Below are 20,281 nucleotides of genomic sequence, written 5' to 3'. Positions count from 1 at the left end.
ACATTGTCCATTGAATATCAGCCCAAACAGCTGATATTAGGACAATAGTTGGCTAACCATCCATCTGATCTACGAAGTTTCATTGTATGTACCTTGTATGTATAATGACAAATAAAACCATCTTAACAACAACATTCCCCAGATGTGTGTTGCATTCATATTCCACCGCGGAGATCCATGGGGAGATTTATTTACTGAATGAAATAGAAGCACGGAACGCGCAAAACGAAGGCCTGCCAGCTATTTTGACCCATAAACGCTGCCTGGTATGTGCCTCCTCGGTAGGTACATCTACGCTTGACATTCCTCAGCTGGAGGACGGGAGAATTTAAAGGCAACAGCAACACCTCTTTAATGAACTCCTCAAAGGGGAGCAACATCGCTCCGACGTGCCGCAAGTGGGGGTTTGGTGATTGCACGCATGCGGATGAATATTCCTCCCTGCACACAAAGACACTTTTATCTAACCACTTTTCTCCTCTATGACAACGTGTGAACACCCTCAGATGTGGGCGAGCGTGCGCGCGCGCCACGTGAGAAGTCGCTATACGCCGGCTGACAGATGAGAGCGCCGACAGTATGGAGGGAAAAGTAAATTGGCTTTGGCCTCTTGTCTCAGGTGGAGCCAGCTCCTGGGTTCGTCGGGCTATTCTTATAGAGGGCAGGGAAAGGTCTCCAGCTCCCCTGGTACAGAAACCACTTTATAGTATCCCACATCATGTTTTGATGGCCCCCAAGGATTTGAGGTGGCGGGCTGTTATCCAATGACAAGTGTGAAAGAGGGAAAATGGAAATGGCACCGTGTGCAGGTGGATTTCTGCACGGGCAAACGGTGTCCTGTACATTTTCTCTCAGTTCTCTGTCCTGTTCGTCTTTATCTGTGTGTGTAGTCTGGGCTTTCACCATGGCAGCCAGAGACGATGAAACCTTTCGCCGTAACACCTCAGAGATGTTTGGATGAATACGTTTTAGATTTGCATTCAGCGTTTTTGGGAGTGATCTACGTAAGCAGAGCGGTATCCTCAGAGGGAGGCGGGACACAGACCGGACACAAACTCCGCCGTGGAATATTCAAGCTGGGCACATATTGTTGTATTTTGATGTATTTGTATTGTTGTGTACATGTCAGGTCAAGGTATTCCCATCATCTCTAATGTCCATGGAAGAAATCTTTATCAGGCTTTTCTTTTGAGGCCCTGGGAATTCATGTTTAAGTGTTGCTGTTTGAATTGTTAAAACATTTGAAACACAGGCATTGCACACATTATATAAATATATATATATATATATATATATATATATATATATATATGTGTATGTATATATATATATATATATATATATATGTGTATGTATATATATATATATGTATGTGTATGTATATATATATATATGTATGTGTATGTATATATATATATATATATATATATATATATATATATATATATATATATATATATATATATATATATATATATATATATATATATATGTTACACCTATGTATAGAGCCACTATATCACTATATATGTCATTGTAAGCACTTGTTTTTCCTTTGAAACTGTTTTCCTCCTTCAGCTGGTGGTCCTTTGAATCTCATTCTGGTAATGTAGGGTCTTTCATTAATATATATTTCTGAGGCTAGAGAGCCTTTGTCCAGGGCAATAGTTATTTTGTATCACTATGTGCCGTCCCTGACCAAATACATCCGAATGTTTGTTTTTTTCCACCTTATTCAGGAAAACTGTTCAGATTATTCCCAAATCTGTCTAAAGTCGTTTGTTTGCCGCAGCATTGCCCTAACGCAAGTTGACCAGCTTGATTTTTGTTCCTTTTGTGATGTCATTGATACAAATATACACAAAAACACAACATATTGTTTTCTTTATGCAATCCTGCAGTTAAAGTCCATACTTCACACCTCAACAATGTCTTTACCATCAGTCTACATTTGCAAGAGGAAAATAAAATTAAAAAAAATCACCGCTCTATAGTGTCATTAGCTTTCATACAAAGTCAGAGTAAGACTCTCCGGCACATTAGAGAGGCCTCCTCCTCGACTCTCTATTTGAACAAAGCGTCATTTAATCTTTCGTTCCCTCGTGTTGTGACAGATAAACACCACTCATAACAGCAAGCTTTAATGTCAATCTTTAATGGCAGATGGACCGAAATGTCTTCATTTAACATATTCATAAAAACAGCTCCATTTTCACCTCTTTTTTTTTTTTTTTTTTGTTTCAAACCAACAAATATCTGCAACCCACTGAGGTCGATACCCTCCTCACAGCGGCTAAAGTACATAAATATCAACAGCACTGTATGTATTAAGAAAAAGGAACAAACACATGCCGTGAACATGCACAACACACAGTTACACACTGAACCAAGCAAGGGCATATCTTTCATTAACAAACAGAGCGATCGTCTCCTCCACTTCCAGGAATTTTTGTACCATAAGGCTGGGGAAAAAAAAAAAACATAAAAAGATCTACTTGCTCTCCGACTTTCACAGTGAATTATAGCAGTTTTCACATATCAAACACGGACCGTTCCAATCGGACAGTCACGAACCAAAAGAAGCTCTAGAAAAATTATCAAATGATTATACAATTGAACTTACAGTAATACTTACAGTGAATTATACATCAGGCATCTTCTATGATCTTTGAAAGAAAAACACACACACACACTCACACTTTTTGTTTGTATATAAATACTTGTTCTAATAAATTTGGCTCCACACTTGGTTTAAAATTGTAAAAGGAAGGAAAACAAAATACCTCTTCATGTACTCAGGTGATATGGTCCACCTTTATATGATGCATATTATTATTCAGCATGAAGAAACACTGACAGACGTACACGAGTAAACTAGCCCAATATGGTTTTACACATCTGGGTTAAAAGATTACAGGGACTTTTGTCTATTTCTTACAGCATTTCAGTGTTGTGTCCTTATCGCCACGTCCAAACGATATGTGACCTCATCAGAAAATTACCAGAGTCGAGTACAAGAGTTTGATTTCTGCACAAACGGGACGGGGTTGATTATTTTTGCCATGAAAAACGTCACAGAAACATGATCGGTCCATGATATGTTGTACAGCAGACGTTATTGCAGAAAGACACCAGATTAGAAACGATTAATATATTTTTTTTTTCCTTTACCCCCACCTCGATCATTAATATGCAAATTCAAACTCGACAAAAGCACGTCGAATCAGGCAGGCTTCCTAAAAATAGACGAACGAGACAAATCGCTTAAAGTGAGAATTCTTTCAGATGCTGAAGGACTCTTTGGAGTGACACCAAGAGGGACACGCGGAACAAAAACGATGTCGTACTTCATAAGAAAATCAGCAAGAGGACTACAAAGCAGTCAGAAATTGAATTCTAAATAGCACACCAGTATATATATATATATATATATATATAAAAAAAAAACTCCACAAAAAATGCCTTTGGTCTTTTGTTTCTCTGTACTTAACTGTCCCCTGTGCTACAAAACGAAGGCGCAGGTTTCTAATAATAGTGGAGTCGAGTTTGCTACTCGCCGCCATCTCTGGGGTCACTTTTTCCTTTCACCGGCGATGGCTTTAATCCTGTCGATGCCTCTTCTAGCACATCTGATTATGACAGCCTACAGGGCAGAAAAACGACTTCCGATTAAGCTCAGCGTAATGAAATGAAGAAGAGCGAAAAAAGAGAGAGCGAACCAAGATCCACAGATTGGCGTAGGCAAGACACGGGTGCAAACTGATCTGACTGCCGGAAGGGCGATTTGTTATTTTATGAATGGCGCAACACATAAAATAAAATAAAAGGTATGACAATTTCTCATACACAACATGAACCGATCAAAACATTTCAACCTTGTCTTGATTACAAAAATACTTTTTTGTATTTCTTGAAAATATCTAAAAATGTACAGCATTGTTGTATTTTTTTCTTTTCTTTTACTTTTTTGCAAAGTCATGCTTCGACATGTATTCATTATAATAACATTGATATGAATGATATAGAGAATAGTAATAATTCTAGTATTATAACAACGTTACTCGTTGGCACTTTAGCCACACTTCCGTAGATCTCCTTCCAGCGGTCCTTCCGTATGTTCGCCTGTGCTTAACGCCGTCGGCAAACACGGGTCGATTCCCACCGTACGTGTCTGAGGAGGTGTAGCCAAAGTGCTGCTCGTAAAGCTCGGGTATGTAACAGTATTAAAAAAACAACAAAAAAAAAAAACAAATAGAGTTGCAAAGACTCCGAGAAGGGGGTAGGGATGGGGGCTTGATGTGCGATGGAGGCTGGGGTCTAGTATGTCCTGAAGCCCGTAAGGCTGCTGCTGCCTAAGGGAGAGAGAGAGAGAGAGAAAAAAAATCACAAAAAGAAGAAATGGAGAATAAGACTGCGATGGATTCTGCATGTTGCAGCTTCAACACTAATGAAAGCACAGGGGGATCATCCAGAGCTGAATGACACACATTGATTCTCAAAAAGCCATGAAATCACACACAAAAGCAGACACTGTAATAAAGACATATGCCCCTAAGTCCAGTCTTGCTTTCCCCCTTGTGCATGTTCTAAGACTTGTGCATGTGGCCACAGGACCACACAAAAAAAAAACAAAAAAAACAAAGCAACAGCAAAAAGACAAGAAACATCTCTTTAAATTCTAGGGCTTGACAGTGACTCGGAAAAGTATTCACACCCCTTGAGCTTTTTCGATCCCCCCTACGTTCCAACCACACACTTAAAAGGATTTCATTTGGAAAATAAAAGGTTTTGTGTTTGGACCATAGATCAAGCTCAGTCAGACTGGATGTGGACATAATTTATTTATTTTTTTAGATTTTTCGTGGCTCCAGTAGCTCGCTTTTTAACACAGTAGGCTGACATGAAGAGGGGTGGAAAAGGGGGAGAGACATGCGGCAAAGGACCGCGGGTCGGAGTCGAAGGACTAAGGCCTCCGTACATGGGTCGCGCTACCCACACCAATTTTTAAGTCTTGGCACAATTTCTTAATGGTATTTAGGTCTGGGCTTTGACTAGGCCATTCTGCCGTATAAATATGCTTTGATTGAAATCGTGTCACCTAATTCGGTACTCTGACAGCCAGATCTACAATGATTGTGGGCCTTGTCGGTGACCTCTGAAGGTAATTTACAAGTAAACTAGAGGAGATCCTTCATAAATCAAGACTTACAGAGGGTGCACTTACTTCAAACTATGCCTACACCTAGCTGTGAGGTTGTTCTTCAAACATTTTCTGTTGTGTAAAAAAACAGGTTCAAACCTGCTCAGATGAAAGCTGACACAGTGTTAAAAATGTCTTGTCGGTTATGTTTGAGCCGGCGGATGTATGCGGAGGTGTGACACTTTACCTTTTTCACATAAAAAAAAATATATAAAAATGTCACACAGCGCGACAGAGCAGACGTAAACTGCTTTGGTGGATTCTTTTAGTGGCTAGGTGAGATCTACACCTCACCGCCTGGCTGTCCTCTCCTGTTGAAATCAGAAGGAGGAAAAGACTCACCGACGGTGCGCCGCTGCAGGATTTGGAATCAGGCCAATCCTCCTAGTTTCTAATAGAAGAGGCAAACAGCAACGCCCGTCACAGCCGGCCACGGCCACCATCACACATCAGGAACCTAAGGACGCAAAGAAAAGACGTGTCTGTTCAGTGGCCTGAGCACATGGTGAACATGGCTTTTGAGGATTGGAGTTAGAGAGGGTTGACCGTTAATCGATGGCCGCTACCGTGTTGCATCGATAAAAACGCTCTTTGGTGTGGAAGGAGTTGCAGGAAGAACACTCATTAGGTTTAATATCAGCGAAGGGTTTAAACATTTAAGTCAGAGGAGGATGGAGATGCAAAAAAATCTGCATTTGTTTTATACGACATGCCTATGATCCACTCAGGCTGCAAGAGAGCAAGAGAGAGCGAGACTTTCAGCAAATAACAGGAAGGTTCTTCTCTGGTTTATCCTTCTGTGCTGGTGATCGTCTGATAAAACATGCTGATTTCAAAATACTGGCAATCTTAGCCGATGTCACAGTTATGGGAAAGATGTAGATTCTCTAGGGAACACAAAGAGGCCGCTGTTTTTGCAATTCCAGCTGTGCCAAACGCGCTAATCAATAATATAAGATGCTAAACACAGCTTAAAATGTGAAGAGTGTAATCAACTTGTCCTTGTTATAAAAAAACAAAACAAAAAAAACTGTGAACCCTGTTTTGGAGCAACTGCTTTTGCGCACAGTAGGAACGTTAGTCAAATATTTCACATCTATAATTTTGGTGGGGTCACAATACAGGAATTTAAAACAATTGTTTGCTCCTACTTTAAATACCCTGTGCCAGCTATATAACTGCAGCCTGACTAAATAGACTAAACAGATTATTGTTTGAACAATAATCCATTATTGTTCAAACATAGTAAGCCTCAAAAGAGACTAAATGCGCCAGGCTGTCTTCTTAATATGCATTTTTTTATGCACGGGAATTTTGATTAACCAATAGACAAAGGGGAATTGTTGTTTTGGGATTTCTTTTGGCGAGTGGTTGCGCAACATCCTGGATACTGTTAGGATATCAACAAGGTCAAGTGGAACGAGCTGTTTATCCCAGAACTGCATGGCACACTTAGATGGCACTGACCCAAAAGATTGGCACATATCTATCAGATACCACCCTGGAGGTGACGCAGCTTCCCTGCTGATGTCACAGTTTGGATGTGTACCGCCCTTGTATGGGTGTGTCCCGAGATCCCTTTATAATGTTTGTGTGATGAGCACTCGAGGCCTCCTGCCGATCAGGGGCCCATCAGCGCTGGTGTGACTGTAACTATTTCTCTGTCTTTACTTAGATAAAATATAACTAAAAGCATACTTGTCTGTTTTATGCGTCCTACATTCAAGGTAAAAAGTAAGTGGGAGTCGCCTGACTGGGTAAAACGAACTGGGTCCACCGAGGGTGCTTCACCGTAGTCACGGCACGGTGAAACAGTAACAATACACTCAACTGTTTTTCCCAGAAAATGAAATCTCTCCTCTGATTAGGAAACTTGTGTTGACTTCTAACATCACCGGCCCATCCTTTTGTTTCCTTACAAACCTTTCAAGCCCAAACGTGAACTGTGACACACAGGATGTCTTAAGTACTTAAGTCAAGCTTCTTCCCAACAGTCTGTCCCCCTCCACAACCACTACAGCCCACCACCAGCAGGTCGTAAAGAAAGGTCAGACTTCCGAGTCCCCCTCACCAGATGTAGTGCTAAAAATAGCCGCCTCTCTGAGACTGTGGTAACTTGAGTTCAGCGGAGTTTAGGGCAATTTTTTTGGAACAATAAACAACCAGAGAACAATTCATGACCTTATGAGAAAGACAGAAACTGACTGATACAGAGAGCGACTGCTCCCAGAGAACAACGTTTGCTGTTTTTAAGGGAGTAAGTATGCTTGGACTAACTGATGCCCCATTGTGCGTTCAATCGGGGATGAGGGAATCGATGCGTTATACAGCCGCTTGGCTAACCTGATGTGACGCATGCTTTCACATCACCCTATTTGTTCTGGCTGAGACGCCAAGGTTAAAGATTGGGTTGATCATTGAACATGTCTGCACAGATTAAGGACAGATTTAGTGAATTTTAGGCTTAATATGTAACATCCAATAACTTGGCCCTGGTGCATAATGTGAGATAGGTAAACAAGCAGTGTCTGAAAAAGTGTGTGTGTGTGTGTGGGGGGGGGGGGGGGTGACTGTGTTTCTCATGAATGCATGGACTGTTTCTTTATTATCATGTAGCAAACGCTCTTGTGTCTTATCGCCGATTTTTGATTGTTAACTGTGAATAAAAGGCACAGAAGACTGGGTAAATCATTTGTCAAGCATTCCAACTTACTACAAGTAACTGATTTCGATCATTGTAATGGAAACAATTGACTTGAGTTTTTCTTTTTTTTTTTTTTTTTTTTTTCTTTTTAGAATACCGCACCTTTAAATTTGTGTCAAAAGGACATTCAAGCATGTTCAGTTGGAAATTTGATAATTATCCAGGCTGGGGTACACAGAAGTCTGTTAACACAATGCCAAAGTGGAAAGACATCAGCAAAGTATGTTATAGTTTAAAAAATACTATGGGAAAAAACATTCATGATGGTAAAATCTGAAAAAGACTGAACTATTATGGCTTGCATAGAAGGGCGTGCCATGGGAACTGCCATTATTAATTAGGTTTGCAAAGTTGTTGTTGCATCAAAATAAATCAATAAATAAATAAATGTGTGGGTTGTGTCTGTGTTATCTGTTTACAGCCTGAGTCTGTGTCTCTCTCAAGAAACTTCACTACGGTAACACATAGTGACGATAAAGATTCTTGACTACTAAACCTAAAACTAAACTAAACTAAATCTAGTTGTGCGGTCCATTGTGATTTAATATTATGTGCAGCTCAAGTACAAAGATTTGATGTAAATGTACAGGCTGACTGTGGAAGATGAGACAAAAAAATCTATTACCTGTTTTTCTTTAAGGTTTAAAATTTTGACTCTCACATGAAGCGCTTAATAATCAAGCCTCATCACGTTGCACAGATCTTATTGTTCCATTGTAGCACCAATTAGCTTAACCACATAGAGTGGTTAAGCTAATTGGTGCTACAGTATCTTTGTAATTATGCTGCTATCAACTTCAGCTGCTGGAAGACATGCTGAACACTTTACCACACTCTGCTACTTTTTCCTACTACTCCCCGATTGAGCATCATTTGTAATTATTGCTGCCGTTAGCTATTATGCTCTGATTCTATTTCTTATTTTCACAGAAGGTACATCTGGTCTCATGTTTATTCTTAGCTGTAACATCTTCCTATTGCTGCCATCTTCTATTGCTGTCAATCAATAGCATCACTTTCTAGTTCTATTGATGATTATAGATACATTTTTCTTTAACGCAGACAGTTCTCCTGCAGAAAGTTTTGCCGAAGGTTTCTTCCTTTTAAAAAGTAAAAGTTTTCCTTTCCCCCATTGAGCCAAGAATGGTCAGTATGAGGGATTGCTGCTAAGTTAGTCATTCAATGCAGTCGAAACAGTTTCTTAAATAGAAATAATATTACAAACTGGAATTATAAACTGAATTCAACTGCATTGTTTTAGTACCAGTATTGAATTAAAAACTATGTATTTGACTTTGAAACTGCATTTGTGACTGTTTTAAATTGACCTATATATTGACATAAATACACTGGATCTGTTTGTGTAAGACGACATTTGTTGTGAATTAACTCTATATACATAAGTTGAATTGCCTAAACACAGGTTTTATAACTTCTTCAGTACAACACAAGTCTACTTGTTTTTCACCATGTTTAGAATCAGGTTAAGAATTAAAGGTATACTGGTACTAGATTGGTTCATGGCCCACATGTTTGTCCTAAAAACTGCAAATATATGAGCTAACTTTGGTTTATTTGTTTATTATCGATATGTCAAGTCTTCTAAAACAGGTTTTGTACTTTTTATATGAAAATCTTTTGTGAAAGGTGATGGAAAGGAATTGTGCCAACACGTTTTTTCTTTCTCCTCATTTCTTCTTTTCTCAGCATTTGTCCAGTCCAGGAAATACTAAGCACATTTTTTTATATTTTTCAACAGTTTTCAACCCTCTTAGTGTTAAAGTGGATAGTAAGGCTTTCAAACACACCCAAGTGGTCCCTTTACAATCCGGGCTGTGCTGCAAGGCAATGAAAAAGGACCCCCATCTGATCTGAGTAAAAACCTTCATTGCTGAGCTGTGTTTACATCCCAGCGATGGCTGCTGGGGAGCTGGGTGGCGGTGAATGCAGCTGCTGACATGTAGCTCCTGAGACCTGATGCAGCTACAGAGAATATGCCTCTGTGTGTTTGTGTGTCTGTGTATCAGCAGGGGATGGAGGAACAAAGTCCCACTTCCTTATTAGAAAGGGCCCCAGCTGGCCCTAAGCTCTCCTTCAATTGGAGTTAGTCCAACATTGCACAGGAACCACTGGTTTTGTCAGGGTATCGGCCAAAAACCTCCTCAGGGCAGGTGGCCAGACAACACACACACACATTGCTCTCTCACAGGGTCACACACAAGACCGCATGATACGGGTTCACACACACACACCTACACACACCACCCCCCCCCAGCATGTCTTGTCAGATGGAAAATCCGGATTACCTTTCCCTGCAGTTCACTACGCATTAACGTCCACTATTAGGTTGTCTTTGGAGCGAGCTCTTTGCCTGAGCATGAATGTCAAATACAATTCGGCTTCGTGAGCTTTCAGATGAATGACGAGGCTCTGGGTATCCTGGGGGGTGTATTACAAGACAAAGCTAAAAACTTAATCAGCTTCGAAAAGTCAGTGGCTTTCTTTCTGAACTTGCAGCGGCAGTAAATTTACTTCTCAGAAAGACGCTCCCCCTCTGGAGGCCAGGTGATTAGGACCGTTCACGGTTACAGACCCCGAACACCAGAGCGCTTCCAGCTGCCTGCATTCTTTGTCTGTGAGTCGTCCCGTTTAGTCAGACGCCAAGACAACCGCTGACCCACAACACACCTCCTCGGAGTCGCTTACGTCTGGGCAGGTTTCACCTCCCGTTCTAAAACACCAACAACTCAAAGTTGGTAATTAATTGCAGGCTTTTGCTTTTTCAAGACTACTCCCACGACATTACACAGTAGTCAAACAGTACAGTGCCTTACGTAAGCATTTACACAACTTGAACGTCTTCACATTTTGTTATATCGTAACCACAAACTTTACTGCACATTATTGTGATTTTATGTCACAAAGTAGTTCACACATTTAAAGTAGAAGGAAAATAATACATGGTTTTACACCTAACCATTCTGCCTGGTATTTAGCATCATTCATCCCACTATCAACCCAGACCTGTCTTTCCGTCACTGCTAAAGAAAGTGGTACCCACAGTGAAACACGGTGGTGGCAGCATCATGCTAAAGTCATGTGCCACGTTCATTTTCCACCATACATGCAGTTAAGCCCAAAATTATTCATACCCTTGGCATATTTAGGTTTAAATTAATCTTTCAGTTTTAGCTAAATGTTTCTTCTGACTGTAGGTAATAACATTTGGAGTGGCCCAGCTAGGGTACCGACTTGGCTCTGATCGAGAATCTGTGGAGGGGGCTAAAGATGAGGGTGATGGAACGGAAACATCCCAACCACAAAGACTTGGAGCTCATCATCGCAAATAAATCTTTAAAATACTAGTTGAAAAATTCACAAAGCTAGTAAGCAATTATAGGAAGGGTAGCTTAACAGTAATAAACGTTTTTCCCATTGATCATTGGGAAGAGTCTTAGCAATAATTTTCGGAAATAATTGTGCTAAATTATTGTTTTCAAAATTGCATTTTGAAAATTTTGGGAAAAAAAGGGTTTTTTTTTCTAAATCTACCAGGTGTATGTATAATTTTTGGCTTCACTGTGGTGTTTGGCATTTAGGCTAAAAAGTTCTATTTTGGTCTCATCTGACCAGATGAGCCTTCTGACCTTCTCTCAAGCGTGCGCTGTGTCCCCCTACTCTGCTTGTTGAACATTTAAACCAGACTTCGGCATTTCAACACTGGCTCCTCGACACTTCTCCATAAAGGCCAGATTTGTGAACTGCATAACTAAAAGTTATCCTGTTAAGAGATTCTCCCATCCTGAGCTGTGGATGTCTGCAGCTCCTCCAGAGTCACCATGGGTCTCTTGGCTGCTTGTCAATTTAATACATTTAGGTGAATGGCCACGATGTGGTAGAAATGCAGTAATGCCATACCCTTTCCAATTTCACATGATATTTTGAACAGTATATTCACAGCTTGCGATAATGTTTTACAACACAACTCTACTTTAAAATTGTGCCTGACTTTATCTCTTATCTGTGTGTTGTGCTGTTTAGTCGCGTTGGATGTGACTTGTTCGCTAGGAATTGGAGGCCCTGAATTTCATTCAGGGGGTATCAGGGGAAAGGGTGCTAAGTACAAAATGCACAGCCAACCTTTTAAATTTGTTTGGGTAACCTATTTAGAAAACCACCTTAAAATTAAGCTCCACATCACGTTGTAAATCCCAATAAAACACAGTGAAGTTCGGTGTCCGTTACGTGACAAAATGTGTCAAAGTCAAAGAGGGACAAATACTTCAGTGAGGCGCTGCTTCTCTCTGTCACATCTTGCTGCCTTAATTCTTGTTGTTTTGTAGCTAAAAATCTGTGTCACAAGCATTTTTTTTCCCAGCAAAGCTAAGTGCACCGATTAGTAACACTGCTGTAAAGGCTCGCCTTCAAGACAACAAACAACTGTGGCTTGTGGATTTTATTTTTTTTTCATTCGACATTCACAAAGAACATAAAATCAAGCAATTGTTTACAAAGCTGCAACATATCAGGGACAAACCGAGCAGGGAGGTTAACTAAACAATGAGCTCTCAGGTTGTTAAAAACAAGCTTCATTCAACTTCAGTATGCCACTGCGATGATTGTGGATGTATTAATTACACACTGGATTTATGTTGAGGATGTATTCTATTTGTATAAAATAATCCACAAGCCAAAGTACCTCAATCAATAATTTTAGTCTTTGTTGGTTTTATCTTTTGTTTTCTCCTCTTACTTTAAGCCAAGTCACATGGTTGGAGAAAAACGTTCTGTAGGGGTAAATTTGAAATTTTTAAAAAGAGAGAAAATGAGAAAGATCTGAATAAATCTTCACAAATTTGTATTCCCAGCTTTTTTGTTGTTATCCTAACCGAACAATTATTGGCACCTCTTGTAACAATGTGTAAAAAGATTCTTAAGGCAGCATTGTTTAGACTTTTAGCCACCAGGGGCGCTAGACCTGTAACTTCCAGGTTTAGTGCCAAGGCCAATGGCAACACTGCATTGTGGCAAACAGTCTCCCTCTGTGTTTTGGAATCTGATAGCAGACCAGTTTAGACCAGCAATGCCACGTTCACCCCTCTAGATTAAATCCCGCATCAGAAAACCAAAAATATTTGTTACATAGGCTAGTTTTTCAGAAGGGTAGCCAGCACGGAGCATCGACACGTGCCAAGTGCTGCATATTGACCTGAAAAATCATGTACTATATCTCAAATTAAGCTATTACTTATGTCTAAACTTACATGGTGCTGCTTTAAATTACAGCAAAAATAATGGCAGGAAAATCTTTTGAAAAAATCTAACCTTTTATCTGAGAACATCTATTTGGTGTGACAAAAAAAAACAGCATTAAGAAGAAATGTGGCCAAAATATTTTTGTAAATTATACCATACAGTGTAAATTTGATCGAGTGTGAATAAATATTTATCAAAATTGGAAAGACAAGCAAACATGCCATTAAGCAATGAAGTAAGTCAAATTTGTGTCGATCCCTACAAGCAATGAAATCAGTACACAATAAGTTAAAACAACCGGATCTGTGACAAACAAAGATGGACGCGAGGCAAAGTCTATCTTCACAGCACACATCGTGAGGAGGACGGTGAGGGAGGTAAACAAAAAAACTCAACTCAACACTGTCACAGGGTTGCAAAGTATTCAGAACAACCATCGGACACAGTCCGGGGTTTCCCCCACTCTATTATAAGCCTGGTGGGTCACCAGGCTTTACATGCCCCCCGCCAGGCTAAGCGTTGTCTGTTTATTTATTTTGAATACGTTTTTAATACATCAGTTACAGTGATACTAAAGATGCTATGTAGTAGGGTTGTCAAAATAATCCATGTCTCAATATAATCAATGCTAAAAATGTAATTATTCTAAGATACAGATTTTAATAATCTATATACCCTGACACATTCACATCTGCCCAAACTGGGGCGCTTCTTCTGCCAGCAGCGCAAAGACAGTCCTGTCTCTTTTCTGCAGCCACCCACGCACACCTTACCTAAAGTTTTTATGTCTGCTAACATATGACCTTCTTTATAGAAAAGACTACACAGAAGTGCTCAGAAAAATATTCCCTGGTAGACAGACAAGAAAAATAAAATGCTGAACGGTGCTACATGGTAGGCTAGCATTAGCACCCCCTTTGGGCTGCACAGTCCTGCATCCCGACATGCAATGCTCCGCTCTGACAGCGACGCATACAAGAACAGCGCCTTTTCTGTCCTAAGATCACAGACGTAAGCACGTGAGGGACTTAACTGGAACTGTGCTTTAATCAAGATGAGACTAAAAATTAGCTTTATGTCAACAAAATTACCACAAGATAAACCAGTCAAAAAGCTACAGTGTACAGTTCAGGATCAGTGGTGCCGTGGGCCTTACATTTTTAATAAAAATATTAAATAAACTGGTTCCAGAAAACTAAGAAATTATATATCTTTAAGGCTTACTGTACATCTATAGCAGGGGTCCCCATTAGTGTGGTGGAACCTGTAGCTCTAAAAACCGAAATAAACACAGAAACAGAAGACAAACTAAATCCTTATCTTTTGAGAGTTTGAAAATGTACTGGTCTTCCATTATGCACAATCAAGGGTGCTGCCCTGTGAATGTTTGTGCAGCAAATGCTTGTAATTATCACAATAATCATGACTGGATGTGCTGGTTTTCCATCACCCTCCTCTGCAGGCCGGATGTAGGGAAGTTGATTCACCGACGGGGTTAATATCCACTGGGGCAGAGTGACTGGTCAAACGACTTCCTCCTGGGTTGATAGGAGTAATTATTTCCTCCAAACCCCTCCCTCTTCCACTCCCTTCCCTCAATGGAGATTAAATCCAAAACATCGGCTCATCACAAAAAGCTTTCATTTCTTTAGCCAATGTCTTTAAAGCTCTTAAAAATAGAAAAAAAATAATAAAGAAGAGTAAGAGGGAGACAGGGGAGGACTAGCACCAATCAACAGCTTGATAAATGTTAGCCTCCTTACTCCTGCCACCTCCCATCGACTCCCTAAGGGGGGCCGGGGGGAACATGTCTCTTCCTGTCTCGAGACACTGGAGGGAGGTGACAGAGAGACTGGCGCCGTGTGCGTACACAGAGATACACAAACTATCAGGGGGGATTTGCAGTGTTTTGCTTTCTGGTTTCTTCTTCTTTTTTTTTTATTCTGCAAACACAACAGCGAAATGCAAATACAGCCAATGCAGCTGACTTATCCAAGTACTTATTGGAAGCGCTCCTAGTACCGTGCGCCGATCCACTAAACTAATTTGGATGTCATTTACTTTAAATAAAGGCCCACAATAATCGTTTTTAATAAAGACTCATAAAAACGGAGCTTCCAGCAGCTCCCGAGTACCAAAGCGCTAGTCGGAGCGTGTCCAGAGTTTACGACCGTGCCGATCACGTCCTCTGTCTCTCTATATCTGTTCAGTTCCTTTTATAATTCTCCGAAGTGTAGTTTGTTTGAGTGTGGAAATGCCAACGAGAGGTTCTAAATTAAAAAATGTATTTCATCTTGACAGGGTTTGATAAAATGACAAATAAGTCCTAATATCTGCTGTTTGGTCTCAACAAAATTCAGCGTTTATTATGGTTATTGCGGGAGTGTGGACATAGTCATTTTTCCCTTGCACACAGAAGCAATAAATTTCAAACACCCTTCCACATGGCATGTCAGCTTTGCAACAATCTCACCTGATCTTCTGGAACCAAAATGCTCACTACATACAGTCAAAAGTTTGGAAACACGTTCATTCAATGGCTTTTCCTTAGATATACCACTTTCTACACTGAAGATACAAAGTGATGACATATGAACTCTGTGGTAAAAGTATATAGAATTATGTAGCAAACAAAGAATTGTAAATTAATATAAAACATATCTGTATAGTTTTTATTTTTCAAAACAGTCCTCCTTCTTTATCACCACTATCTCGATTAATTCAGCAGGCAGTCACCTGAAATCGTTTTTCAACCGTCTTGAAGGAGTTCCAAGAGGTAACTATAAAAATAAAGACAAGTCATTGGATGAGAAGGTGAGTCCAAACTTTTTATTGTATGCCATTCATTTATAACACCTACACTATGGAAAAATGTAATTTCAGTGTTGCAATTAAATCAAATGGATCAGAAAGGAAATAAGTTCATCTACATAATCTGCAGTTTTAAATTGATAATAGGGAAATGGACCATCAAGTTAGCGTTCCTAAAAGGGGTTTTGCATTTTCCAACTTATTTTAATTTCTAAACAGCAGGTTGGTTCCAATCTCTAAGTTTAGTCAGCCAATGCCACTCTCTCTTTAAAAGGGGCATAGCACTATTGCAAGCCGTTTTAACATAAATTCGGTTTCGTCTGACTATCCGTAATTACATTCCAGATATCTTAAAATGCATTTTGACTAGACAAAACTACATTTTGACTATCCGGAATGGTAATTCAAGATATCTTCAATTACATTTTGACTAGTCAAAATTCCTTTCAAGATATCTCAAATTACGTCACCGGATTCGTCATTGAAAGCGTCACACATCCGTAGATGTAATTTAAGATATCTCGAACGTAATTATGACTAGTCAGAATTACAATTTAAGATATCTGAAATAAGACATTGCGTGTAAGCCCCTTATTGGCTGTAAGCTGCCCAAAGCAGCCTGAACATTCAATGGCGCTGGCTGTTTTCGACAAAATTGTAAGAAAATGCCACAATATAGAAAGAGCTTTTTAAGTATGGGATATGCAGAGAGGGCGAAAATAGTTCTACTTGAATTCGGATTTACTTGCTGCCGACGCACACAATGCACTGAAAAACGGCTAGCTGAAAGCGCTACCGTCGACTCATGTCCAAGCTGGAAATAAGGAATATTCCTCAGCCCGGACCAGTTCTGTTAATAACCAGATGCAGTTTTTATACTGTGGTAAAGCATCTGCCTCTTGGGAATTATGGTAAAGCCAGCTAGCTCTTGATTTTCACATGCGAGACGGCACAAAGCATTACAGCACCCTCCTTTAGCTTCTCTGAAAACAAAAGCGCACGCCTCCGGTTCCTGTGTGATGACATATGGCAAGCCGTTTCGTAATTCAAGATATCAGTAACGTCATTTTGACTAGTCAGAATGTCAATTTAAGATATCTTAAATGGAAAAGCTGAATAATTCAAGATATCTCTAATTCATTTAGAGATATCTTAAAAGGAATTTTGACTAGTCAAAATTACAATTCAAGATATCTTAAAAGGAATTTTGACTAGTCAAAATTACAATTCAAGATATCTTAAATTTATTTTTTACTAGTCAAAACTGCATTTCGCCTATCCAAAAATACATTTAAGATATCTTGAATTATGGTGGCATTTGAGATATCTTTAATTAGAATTATGACTAGTCAAAACTCAATTTAAGATATCTTGAATTGTAATTTTGACTAGTCGTAATTTAATTGTAGATATCTGAAATGGGTATTTCAGATAGTCAGTAATTCATTCGAGATATCTTGAATTGACGTCTCCATACAACTCAATGGAAAATCTGATGTCATTTCGACTAGTCAGAATGTAATTAGAGATATCTCGAATAGGTATTTTGACTAGTCAAAATACAATTAGAGATATCTTAAATTGCTAAAACGTCTAGTCATAAAACAATTTGAGATATCTCGAACGTAAGGGCGGTAAAACCGAATTTATGTTAAAACGGCTTGCCATAATAGCACAAGTTCCAGAGTTATTGCACAAGTCTGCCCCCTCTGGCAACAAATTGAAATGACATCAGGGTTGTGCATGGGAGAAGAGGAAAATCATCTGCAGAGGAAAAAGAGGACTACAACCATGATTCTCCAAAAACACTTCCTACTGAATCCTTCCTAGTCATTAGCCTTCTTCAAATTTACAAAACACAGAGACTGAAGTGGGAAATCCCCTGTTCTGTTTGATAATCTGTGACTGAGTAAAAAGCAACTCAGGACAGGAAAGAGCGAGGAAAATAAAAAAAAAACACACAATATTTGGTATCTTTAGCAAGTGGAGTTGCAACACAACAGAGAAATGCAAACCAAAAGTGTTCAGTCCTGCTAAAGCAGAGCACTTGAGGAAACACACTGAGACTTTCACAATAATGCTCCCAGTGAATGCAGCAACCATTAGCATTTTAGTCATATTTGCTAAGCCCTAGTCAGTCTGCTTTATCAAACCATCAGCGTTGACGCTCTCATTGTAAATTCTGTTTGACTCGCTGCTTTTGATGCCCGAGATCAACCATAACATCAATGAGAGAAGTCGACCCTGTGCAACCATGTGACCTGAGCGAGAGGGCCGCAATGAGGGGAGTTTTGGTGTGTGTGAAAATAATGGAGTTCCCCTTCAGATCATGCCTTTCATCTCTGATGAGGATACGTGAGGAGTGGCCGAGGTTTCAATGACCCCACCGGGCGTTAACACCCCCACATTTTACTTCTAACTGGCTCGAGTTCTCTGCTGGCGACTCGCATGTTTGTGTTTGAAGTCGACCGGCAGATATGAGGCCAATTAGCTGGTTAGTTTTGGGAGTTGGCAGGATGGAGATTTTTCATGTGAGGTCTAAGTGCAAAAAAAAAAAAATTGCTTTAACATTCTGAGAAAATTCCTGACGTCTGTTTAGGGATAATTCTGCACCTGACCAAACAAAGTGTCAAAACATTTACTGTAACAGTATGTTACAGTGTACATTTCTTCATCACATCGGAGTAAAGCGGGGTTGGAGTACGTATGTGTGTGTGTGTGTGTGTGTGAACGCTTTTACTCACACATACTTCAGCAGAACTGTCTGGACTTCCATCCCTGAGGAGTTCCATCTGCAGGTGGGAGCCAACGAATCTAAACACAAGCAATATTACATTAATATAACTCACAAGAACGACCTTCATCGTGACGCTCATACGCCAAACGTTACTGTATTAAAAGTTATTAATAACTGTCGCAAAGTAATTTAAGAATTGAAATGTGTACAGTTCTTTGAGAAAGTGTTTGATTTCATTTATTAATGGGGGGAAAAAAAGCTATCCAAACTAACCTGGCAATGTGTGTAAAAGTAATTGTGACAGATTTAAAAAAGAAAAAACCTGAGTTAAATGTCACCAGCCACACTCAAGTCTGATCACCATCAGACCTGTTCAATCAACATTAACGATATGGTACCGATACCTGGTAACTGGGATTTGATACCGGTACATAATGGTACCTATTTTTGGTATTTTTGTCTTTATATTGTAATACATATTAGTTTAATAATAAAATATTTAAACGTTTCTATTTAACATATTCATTTCTCAATATATGAACTTGTTTGGAGCTACAAATGAGCCTTATGAAATAATTTAATTGAATCAACAACACATATTTTTTTTTTTTTACCAAAACAACAGTTATCAGAGGCACAGAGCGAACGAGGTGAATACGAGATTGAAGCTTTGTGTGAATAAAATTCAGGGAATTATTTTAGTGCAACAGTTTCAGAGAAAAAAAAAACTATATATTTTGTCTCGCTTTGTAATCCAGGGCAGGATACATTTGCAATGAGCGAACAAAGAGAGAGACTTCTCTCTGCTCTCTTTGCTCTGACTACAGGCGAGTTAGGTTACGTTCAGACTTTAGAGAAATGCGACCCCAATCTGATCTTTTCACCCTCCCAAAAAAAAATCTGATTTGTGCCACTTCCATATGTGGCACTAATTTGGATACGTATCGGATATTTTTCAAAGCATCTGCAGTCTGAACAGTTCATCTTGCATGTTATCCATCTTTCACGTCACTCTTCTGTCTCTCAGCACACATCAGCACACAGTAGTAGCAGCTAGCGCTCCATAAAAGACCGTTAATAGCTGGGCTGCTTTCTTTTTACCTTTGTCTTGCTATGTTGTGGTCTTAATATTGTCAGTTCTCTCAGCAGTTATCTAATTAATAACAAAGACAGATGCCGACCGGCATTCTCAATTTTTTATTTATCTAGATCTCAGAAAAATAGTCCTGACCTTAACAAATTCATGAGCAAATGATAAAACACAAGTTTAACAAAGTTAAAAAGGCTTTGAGACTCCAGAAAATGACAGTTAGAGCCACTTTCCACAAATCTAGAAAACATGGAACAGATCCTAGTTTTTTCAGAACTGGCCGGCATACAAAAATTACTCCAGGAGAACATCTACAACTGGACTTGTTTTTCGTAGTTGAAGACGTTTCGCCTCCTCTCCAGGAAGCTTTCTCAATTCAAAAAGTCTGGAGTAATGTGGAGTAACAAGCTTAATACTACTGCCAAACAAAGGCCTTGTAATGGCAGTAGTATAAAGCTTGGTACTCCACATTACTCCAGACTT

At 39.5% G+C, this 20,281-nt stretch overlaps 1 protein-coding gene across 7 annotated transcripts in view; it reads right to left on the bottom strand.

Moving 5' to 3' along the window:
* Window positions 1–2,135: 2,135 nt before the first annotated feature.
* Window positions 2,136–20,281, bottom strand: part of LOC105936218 (RNA binding protein, mRNA processing factor) — a 59,854-nt gene continuing 41,708 nt past the window's right edge. Inside the window, exons 6-8 of one of the 7 annotated variants that reach the window (XM_036146468.1) lie at window positions 18,716–18,785; window positions 5,543–5,657; window positions 4,234–4,352 (exon numbers count right to left, since the gene is read on the bottom strand). In XM_036146468.1, coding sequence (XP_036002361.1) covers window positions 5,621–5,657; window positions 18,716–18,785 — 107 coding nt within the window. In that variant the 3' untranslated portion in view covers window positions 4,234–4,352; window positions 5,543–5,620. Of the gene's footprint in view, window positions 4,353–5,541; window positions 5,658–18,715; window positions 18,786–20,281 lie in introns of those variants that run through there. The other 6 variants (XM_036146469.1, XM_021323755.2, XM_036146464.1 and 3 more) reach the window with 6 other exon arrangements.

Source organism: Fundulus heteroclitus, chromosome 14 (assembly GCF_011125445.2).
Source record: "Fundulus heteroclitus isolate FHET01 chromosome 14, MU-UCD_Fhet_4.1, whole genome shotgun sequence".
NCBI classification, from domain to species: Eukaryota; Metazoa; Chordata; class Actinopteri; order Cyprinodontiformes; family Fundulidae; genus Fundulus; species Fundulus heteroclitus.
The sequence above is the reverse complement of the archived record's forward strand: the minus strand, read 5'-3'. Positions and strand labels throughout refer to the sequence as shown.